Source organism: Bos javanicus, chromosome 12 (genome assembly GCF_032452875.1).
Source record: "Bos javanicus breed banteng chromosome 12, ARS-OSU_banteng_1.0, whole genome shotgun sequence".
NCBI lineage: Eukaryota > Metazoa > Chordata > Mammalia > Artiodactyla > Bovidae > Bos > Bos javanicus.
In genome coordinates this window covers 879,600-889,849 of record NC_083879.1, presented here as the reverse complement: position 1 = coordinate 889,849, position 10,250 = coordinate 879,600, and the positions used below count along the sequence as shown (strand labels likewise).

The 10,250-nt window shown below is 35.7% G+C and overlaps 1 protein-coding gene across 1 annotated transcript; it reads right to left on the bottom strand.

Moving 5' to 3' along the window:
• Positions 1-8,841: 8,841 nt before the first annotated feature.
• Positions 8,842-10,048, bottom strand: LOC133258136 (deubiquitinase OTUD6B-like). The gene has a single exon (XM_061434425.1). The coding sequence runs from the start codon at positions 10,005-10,007 to the stop codon at positions 9,126-9,128; it is 882 nt and encodes a 293-aa protein (XP_061290409.1). The 5' UTR covers positions 10,008-10,048; the 3' UTR covers positions 8,842-9,125.
• Between the last annotated feature and the right edge of the window lie 202 nt (positions 10,049-10,250).

Below are 10,250 nucleotides of genomic sequence, written 5' to 3'. Positions count from 1 at the left end.
TAAATATTATGATACCTCAGTTAATATCTGCAGAAGAAATAATGGTGATGACTATATACAATGCTAAAGAGATAATAAGACATTTGAAGTAAAAGTATGTATACTCTCTGAAGAGATGGGAAGTAACTTTGTTAAAGCAAAATATTGATGCAGCTCACAAAGGAGAACTGCAATAACTCACTTCCCCTAAATAAGAGAAGACTGGAAGCAATAACAATGGTATGAAATAAAACTCTGAAATACTGATTATATGGGAAGAGGAAGAAGAGATATAAGAGGAAGCAGTGACCAGGAAACAGTTATATACTCAAAAGGACATGAACAAGGCCAATATGGGATACAAAATATAAGTTGACCTTATGGGTATCATTTAGGAATTCTTGTAGGAAAGGGAGCATTCAGTAGGACGAAGTAACAGTTCGGTAAGCCATACATCAAATGATTAGAGCCTGTGAGTTTAGAGCACCGGGAATTCTGGAAATCATAATCTAAGGATGCTTTGCTTCCTTCATGCAACATCAAAGAGTCCAAGAAATGCATGAAGTTGTAGGCCAGTAGGATCTAGCCATTTCATAAACCAAACAGGATTTTCTGTAAAACACAAAATGTAAAATACACCCAAAATTGGTGATAGAAAATTAAGCTGCCTGGCACTACTGCTGCTTTATTATGAGTTTCATGACCTTTGACCCTCCTCAGTTCAGTTCAGTTCAGTCACTCACTCATGTCTGACTCTTTGCAACCCCATGAATCGCAGCAAGCCAGGTCTTCCTGTCCATCACCAACTCCCAGAGTTCACTCAAACTCATGTCCATCGAGTCGGTGATGCCATCCAGCCATCTCATCCTCTGTCATCCCCTTCTCCTCCTGACCCTGATCCCTCCCAGAATCAGAGTTTTTTCGAATGAGTCAACTCTTTGCATGAGGTGGCCAAAGTACTGGAGTTTCAGCTTTAGCATCAGTCTTTCCAATGAACACCCAGGACTGATTTCCTTTAGAATGGAGTGGTTGGATCTCCTTGCAGTCCAAGGGACTCTCAAGAGTCTTCTCCAACACCACAGTTCAAAAGCATCAACTCTTTGATGCTCAGCCTTCTTCACAGTCCAACTCTCACATCCATACATGACCACTGGAAAAAACATAGCCTTGACTAGATGGACCTTTGTTGGCAAAGTAATGTCTCTGCTTTTTAATATGCTATCCAGGCTGGTCGTAGCTTTCCTTCCAAGGAGCAAGCATCTTTTAGTTTCATGGCTGCAATCACCATCTGCAGTGATTTTGGAGCCCAATAAAATAAAGTCTGACACTGTTTCCACTGTTTCCGCATCTATTTGCCATGAAGTGATGGGACCAGATGCCATGATCTTCATTTTCTGAATATTGAGCTTTAAGCCAACTTTTTCACTCTCCTCTTTCACTTTCATCAAGAGGTGTTTTACTTCCTCTTCACTTTCTGCCATAAGAGCGGTGTCATCTGTATATCTGAGGTTATTGATATTTCTCCTGGCAATCTTGATTCCAGCTTGTGCTTCTTCCAGCCCAGAGTTTCTCATGATGTACTCTGCATAGAAGTTAATAAGCAGGGTGACAATATACAGCATTGACATAGTCCTTTCCTTATTTGGAACCAGTCTGTTATTCCATGTCCAGTTCTAACTGTTGCTTCCTGACCTGCATACAAGTTTCTCAAGAGGCAGGTAAGGTGGTCTGGTATTCCCATCTCTTTCAGAATTTTCCACACAAAAATTTTCATCTCCCTTTCGCTCTCTTTACTCTGAAATCTAGACTTTTCCTATTATTATTTTTTCTATTAAGCAAAACTTTCAAGGTTTTAGATTTTCAGAGTAGATAATGTAAATTATATTCAGCCCTCATAAGATCAAGAGTTGAAAGGTAAATTTCCTATAAAATTCCCATAAATTCATGGGTAAAAAACATTTGTAAATTAATGCCTTAATTAATGACTGTTAAAAGAGATGCACCGGGGATTAATAATTTATTTTTAATCTTGCCACTTTTATACTATTATCTCAAGTACATATTAGTAATAAATGATGACTCAAAAGGTGGACACTCTGTAAAATATAAAATAAATTTACTTCCTTGCATTCTGTCTAGTCTACTCATCTAAAATTTACACTCTGAATTTGATACTGTTAAAATAATATGTTTTTCTGACTGATTTTCTTTTCCACCTTTTACCATGTAACAACTTCCAAAATATTTTATTTTATGGCTCACCATTTATTAAATGGGATAAGAATTAAATATTTGATACATCATTGAAGTAGTAAACTTTATTGCTCAATAGTGCATGTATTTACTGTCTATGGCATTGTACCTCTTCAGTGTAAGAATACTAAGATGCAATTTTTGTGATCACTAATAGCTGAAAACAAGACTGCCTAATTAACGTCCAAACACCACAGTGAAAGAGGGCACTTGTTCTTTGTTGGGCATTGTTGCAGGAAACTCGACTCTCCCTCCTCTCAGTTTTGTCCCAGGTGTCTTAGTGCATCTGAAGTCTCAGTTTCTGTATATTTGAAAATTCAATGACACAATGAAAGTAAAAGCCTTTCTTAGTATCTGGCATATAGTAGAGGGATGCTATATTTACAATACCATATGTAAAATAGATAGCCAATGGGAATTTGCTGTATGACTCAGGGAACTCAAACAGGGGCTCTGGCTGAAGGGTGGGATCAGGAGGGAGGTGGGAAGGAGGGAACATGAGTGTACCTATGGCTGATTTTTTTAAAATTTATTTTAATTAGAGGCTAATTACTTTAAAATATTATAGTGGTTTTTGCCATGCATTCACATGAATCAGGCATGGGTGTACATGTGTTCCCTATCCTGAACCTCCCACCCACTTCCCTCCCCATCTCATCCCTTAGGGTCATCCCAGTGCACCAGCCCTGAGCACCTGGTCTCATGCATCAAACCTGTACTGGTGATCTATTTCACATATGATAATATACATGTTTCAATGCTGTTCTCTCAAATCATCCCACCCTCGCCTTCTCCCACACAGTCCAAAAGTCTGTGTATCTTTTGCTGTCTCACATATAGTGTCATTGTTACCATCTTTCTAAATTCCATATATATGTGTTAATACACTGTATTGGTGTTTTTCTTTCTGACTTACCTCGCTCTGTATAATAGGCTCCAGTTTCATCCACCTCATTAGAACGGATTTAGATACATTTTTTTGATAGGTGAGTAATATTTCATTGTGTATGTGTACCACAGTTTTCTTATCCATTCATCTGCTGATGGACATCTAGGTTGCTTCCATGTCCTGGTTATTATAAACAGTGCTGCAATGAGCATTGGGGTACATGTGTCTCAATTCTGGTTTCCTCAGTGTGTATGCCCAGCAGTGGGATTGCTGGGTCATATGGCAGTTCTATTTCCAGTTTTTTAAGGAATCCTCCACCCTGTTCTCTATAGTGGCTATACTAGTTTGCATTGCCACCAACAGTGTAAGAGGGTTCCTTTTTCTCTGCACCCTCTCCAGCATTTATTGTTTGTAGACTTTCTGGATAGCGGCCATTCTGGCCAGCATGAGGTGGTACCTCATTGTGATTTTAATTTGCATTTCTCTGATAATGAGTGATGTTAAGAATCTTTTCATGTGTTTGTTAGCCATCTGTATGACTTCTTTGGAGAAATGTCTGTTTGGTTCTCTGGCTCATTTTTTGATTGGGTCACATATTTTTTCTGGAATTGAGGTGCAGGAGTTGCTTGTATATTTTTGAGATTAATTTTTTGTCAGTTGCTTCATTTGCTATTACTTTCTCCCATTCTGAAAGCTGTCTTTTAACTTTTCTTATAGTTTCCTTCATTGTGCAAAAGGTTTTATGTTTAGTTAGGTCCCATTTTTTTTTGCTTTTATTTCCATTACTCTGGGAGGTGGGTCATAGAGGATCCTGCTATGATTTATGTCAGAGAGTATTTTACATATATTTTCCTCTAGGAGTTTTATAGTTTCTGGTCTTACAATTAGATCTTTAATCCATTTTGAGTTTATTTTTGTGTATGGTGTTAGAAAGCATTCTAGTTTCATTCTTTTATAAGTGGTTGACCAGTTTTCCCAGCACCACTTGTTAAAGAGATTGTCTTTTCTCCATTGTATATTTTTGTATGGCTGATTCTTGTTGATGTATGACAGAAAAACCACAAAATTCTGTAAAGCAATTATCCTTCAATAAAAAATTTAAAAAAATGTGATTCAGAAGATCAGTATTTTAAATATTTTACAAATGGGAATAGTTAACTTTCAAGTACAGTGAAGCTTTCTTGTTTTTACTTATTTCTATTTGTGTGTGTGTGTGTGTGTTTCTTCCTTATAAGCTTCATTATGTGTGATGAGACACCGAAGGCATGATATATATGTAGGGCATTTGGTGATTGCTTTGCAAAAGCCAATATTAGTTTCTTCATTATTCCTCCAAGCATAAATTTATTCCTTGTTTGTTTTCTTGCTAGTATCATTTGATGTTGGTAAGTTTAGACTAATATGTCCTATAGAAGCAGAAATCTTTATGCATTAGTTAACTGCATCCAAACACACTTCTGAAAAGCAATTAGAGATTTACAATTTATTGCACAAAGTCTCTTGTGCCACAATTCTGTCATAGAAATTAATTTGGGGTCATTTATATCAGAGAAATATATAGCAAAATAACAAGGTATAGTAATTTCACCTCTAAGATACCACTCAGCCAGAAGAAATGATATATGTCTCATTAGTTTTACTGTCTCACAGTAGTGAATTCATAGTATGTAAAGCTTATATCCTTTTATTACACATCTATGTACTTAGATAGGATAGAATAAGCAGATGCAGTTTGTACAATTCAATCTTCATAGCCATCTAATATCAGGTGTTCCAATCTGCATACACATGCATGCTTAGTCATTTAGTCATGTCTGATTTTGTGTGGTCCTGTGGATTATATCCCACCAGGTACATCTGTCCATGGTATTTTTCAGGCAATAATATTGGAGTGGGTTGCCATTTCCTCTTCCAGGGGATCTCCCTTACCCAAGGGTCAGATCCACGTCTCCTGTATCTTCTACATTGCACGTGGGTTATTTACCGCTGAGCCATGGGGGTAGCCCCCTAACCCCATATAACAGGCCAGAAAGCAATTTGAGAGGCATGATGAACTGGTTAGGGTCACAAGGCAGGCACAGTCCACAGTCAGAATTCTAAGAATCAAAATATAGTAAATTATATTTGCTAAATATAAATTGAAAACCACGTAAGATAATTTACATTAGATTTGGCAGTGCTTTGGCTCCTCCTGAGTGAGTGAAGTCGCTCAGTCGTGTCCGACTCTTTGCGACCCCATGAACTGTAGCCTAACCAGGTTCCTCCGTCCATGGGATTTTCCAGGCAAGAATACTGGAGTGGGTTGCTGTTTCCTTCTTTAGGAGATCTTCCCTACCCAGGGACCGAACCCAGGTCTGCATTTTAGGCAGACGCTTTACCGTCTGAGCCACCAAGGAAGATCCTATTTCCATGCAAACCTGTGTCACACTTGGGGTATTTCAGACTAGGAATTGCCAGGAAAATCCCACATCCTTGATTACTTTCTTAAGTAAATGTGCTTTCTTATGTGACTTTCAAACTCTGGATAACATTCTAAGGGAGTATTCATGATAATAAATTATGAACTTGGAGGACAGAGGAAAACAAAGCAAAAGGGCATTTGGTGAACTGGAGTAGAGAAATAAGGCAATTTAAGTCTCTTTATTAACTATGTAATTGAACTGAACTGAACTGTTTTAATCATGATACTTGAATTCTGACTCTAAATTCTCTAAGTATGCAACATACATTGGAATAATATCTCATTTTGAATAATATCATCTTCTAAAATAAAAGAACAATTTGATAACATGAATTTTTTTTTCATGAATGTGCTAGGGGTGCAAGGGAGTATAAATCTGTTGTTTTTGACACATAATTTCATTAATTTTCAATTAACAATAATTATTACCTCCCATTTCTTCCCCATTTATTCATGTAATGACCTTCTAAAAACAATGACTAATGATAATTTGATTACAAAAATAATTTAGTTGCTAGATTTTGATTCCTTGATATAAAAATGTACTCTAAGCAGTTTTATGTATCTAGAAATATGATTATCCACTATAAAGTATTAGAATGACAACATTTCAGACTTTGGAAATTAAATTGTGTGATTTATGCATTTTCCAAAAAATCGGAGTGATTTTCAAATGAACCAGCTACTTCATATCCTTAATCCTTCTTAGAAAACAAATGGAAGAAATATACTGACTCTTCTTTTTATATTAATACTTCTATACAGAGCCTTTTAAATATATACTCTAGTCATTTTGTTTTTTTAATTGAATTTCATTAGTTCCATCAGATTTTCAATTTGGTAAAATGTAACCAAAATGATGTGTTTTTTTTTTTTTTCCAGAAGGAGCATTAATGATTCAGATTGTAGAGCAACTCACAGAGAGATTCACTGACATAAAATAATTTATATTAACAAAGTATTTGTTGATAATGATGTATTTGTAGAATCTGTAAGGATCAGCTAAAGAAAACCCACATGTGCTACTTATTGAAATGCAATATTGTGTAGGGCTGATTATCTGTCTTTGTTCACTTTCATTCTGCCTATAAATATTTAAATTATTCAGGTATAAGGAAATTGAAACAGTCATGTACTCTTTCAAGGGATATTCAGCCTCTGCAGAAAGACATCAAATAAAACATCCATGAAAGAGACTAATCTTTTTTGTAAAGAGTGAATTTTTAGGTAAAAATTATCATATTGGCCTATACATCATGAAGAACTGACCTCCTCTCAGAACTGGAATTTCAGTTTGTCACCTGCATGAGAGAGGATTATGGTGGGAGATCTTTAGTAAGAGAATTGCTTGGCTGTTTTCCTCTCAACTCAAAATGTCCTTTAATATGACAGGCTATATTAACATCAGCTTTGATACAGCAAAGATTCAGAGCAGGGGACTTGTCTACTTATTTCTTTAGATTTTAGGTAACCACAAACAGCATGATTATCCCAAGAAACAGACTTTTTGAAACAGTATCAATAAGAAAAAAAATGAAAAGGTCTAAAGTAGGTTTATCACTTTAGATATGTAAAAAAGACAGTATCTTTGAAATTACCTCATTTTCTATAAAATAGTATGCAAATGTAGGTGTTAAAGTGTTTTAAATTAATTTGGAATGTCAGTAGATTTTGATACAAATAACTCTCCCCACCCTCAACTACTTTATTTGTATAAATGTTTATGGATTAAATGATAGTCGTTTGAAGGCAAATTTTCAAACCTTTGGTCATTTACATATATTTCTTATACCGGTTTCAGATTTGAGAGTTTTGGATATAAAACTTGATGCTATGAACTGAATTGTATTCTCCCCTCGAATTTCATATATTAAAGCTTTAACTCTCAATGTGATGGTGTTTGGAGGTGGGGCCTTTAGAAGGTAACTGGGTTTAGATGAAGCAGTGACGGTGTGGACTTCAAGATGATATTAGTGCCCTTATAATAAGAGAAAGAGACACCTGAGCTGTGTCTCTTCCTTGCGAGCACACAGTGAGATGACAGTATCTACAAGCCAGAAAGAGAGCTCCCAACAGAACTTGATCATGCTGGATCTCACACATTTTCAGACCCTAGAACTGTGAGGAAATTAATCTCTGATGTTTAAACTACTCAAAATTCTATAGAATTTTGTTGTGATAGCTTGAACTGACTAAATATTTCCTATAATTTATTTAGTAAGAATGAAATTCCCATATACCTTAATTTTAGTGGTTTAAAAGCAATGGAAATGAGCCTGTTCCTTTAAAAACTTTATTAACAACTAAAAAATTAAAATATTTCAAATTATACAAAATAAATGTGTAAAACCTCAGGGAAACATGCAGTTTGTCAGTGCATGAAATTTGATTATTTTTATTATATAATATGGAACATATTATATATAACTTTAAAAAAGATGGTAATTTTATAGTCAAGTAGTATATTTGGAGAAGGGTTTAAGCAGTACTTCATCTATTTATGTAAAATATCTTCCCTGGAGCAAAAGAAATTAAAAGAAAAATGATATTCTGTATAAAAAATTCTACAGACTAAATCATGAAATATTACCTTTAAAAAAGAAGTATACAACTACTATAGACATTAATTTCTATTTTACACTTCTTTATATAAGACAATGAAGCAAATATCCAAAAACCAAATAAAAGACTCATTAAAGAGTGTAGGAGAAAACTGTTATTGTAAGTGAAATGATGTAATTGAAATATCAAATGCAGTTACTATATTAAAAAAAAAAAAACTTTGGAAAAAGTATGACACCTTAAGCTTTATTTTTTTTTTTACAAATAAAAGACTTATTTTTATTTTTATTAAAGCAACCTTCTTAGCTGCACTTTGATGGGGTTACAAAAATGTCACAGCATCAACCTAAAGGGGTGGGAAGGGTAGGGATGGGAGGGAGGTTCCAGAGGGAAGGGCTATATGTATACGTAGGGCTGATTCATGTTGTTACATGGCAGAAACCAACACGTTCTAAAGCAATTATCCTCCAATTAAAAATAAATGTTAAAAAGTCACAGCATTAATCTCATCAACAGCAATGTTACTGCAATCGAATTATTTATAAACATTAATTGAATTTGTTATCACCATCACATTATTGCAATGTCAAAGAGACTGAGTCATTTCACTTCTTCACGAAAATTTACATTGATATGGTTACTGAAAGCTTTCAGTAATAAGGAGGAAAAAAAATTTTTTAACAACTTCAACACAGAATAGAATGTTCAGAATCTTATATTTAATAAAAATATCAACAATCAGGGTACCATCTTGGTCTATAAATGATATTCTCCACAAAGAACTTACAAGTGTTTTTTAAAACACCATTAAGGGGACACTGGTTAAAGTTTCTCTCGGACACGTTTTTTTAAAACCTATTAGTAGCTTTGCCATAAAACTCTTTTAAGGTAGTTGTGTTTTTTCAGAAACACTGAGAATAATCCAATACTTGGTATTAATACTCAGATCAGCACACTGACATAATAGCAACATTTTATAGACTAGCTGCAATTTTCAGTAGCTGTGTTTACCAACCGTGTAACAGAATTGTAGTGTTCTCCTAAGCCATATGCATGTCTCATATAAACAAGTATTAATGGATTTTCTGGATATTCTTCACCAACTACTATAGGAGGAGAATCTGCCTGTATTATCTCTATTGGTGTTCGTAAAATGTGAGACAGGGCTCTTAGCTCAAGTTGACCCCCGCAAGCAGCTGTGTTTACAATATCATCACAATACTTTCCAAACTCTTCTGGAGTATACATTTCTCCTGTATTAGGATTTGTTAAAAATGGCAGAAAGTCTTCCACATGACTCTGCATATAGTTAGCAGTCTGACATCTTAAGGCAGCCACAGTCAGAACGCCGTTCTGCTCTTTCAGCTGATCTTCAATGGCTCTATACATACAGTGCCCATCAGATGGAATCTGTTTAATTTCCAACTGTCTAGCTGCCAATATTTGAGCAAGTTTTTCACTTTCTACATGTCTAGCTCCGGTTAAGTTTTCAATTTCAGCTTCGGCTATCCTTTCTTCCCGCTCCTTTTCCAATGCAGCCTTTTTGTCCCGTCTCTTTTGTGCTTTTGATATCCGAAGTGGCTGATTCTCAAGAACCAAGTTTGAAATATTAACAGCAACAGAATCGATTTTACTCTCTTTAGAAGTCAACTTCAACTGATCCAGCTCCTCTCTATGTTTCTCTTCCATTTCTGCTTCTAACTTAGCAACATCTTTCGTAAGTTGCTTCCTCCTCTTTTTGTCATTCCTGGGAACAGCATTCTTCATACTCTGTATTTTGGCTTGCAGCTCCTTCTTCTCTTTGCGATGCCGTCTCACCAGCTGTTCCTCTTCATCAAGCTCCTCAGTCAAGACTGCCTCCATGACGGGTAGGCAGCCCAACACCTTAAGCTTTAGATAACAATGATATGATAAAGTGAAGTCGTTCAGTCATTTCCGACTCTTTGTGACCCCATGGACTATAGCCTACCAGGCTCCTCTGTCCATGGGATTTTCCAGGCAATAGTACTGGAATGGATTGCCATTTCCCTCTCCAGGAGATCTTCCCAACCCAGGGATCGAACCCAGGTCTCCCACATTGTAGACAGACGCTTTACCGTCTGAGCC

Coding starts and splice junctions, on each gene's coding strand:
- LOC133258136 (XM_061434425.1), bottom strand. CDS start 10,007: ATGGAGGCAGTCTTGACTGAGGAGCTTGATGAAGAGGAACAGCTGGTG.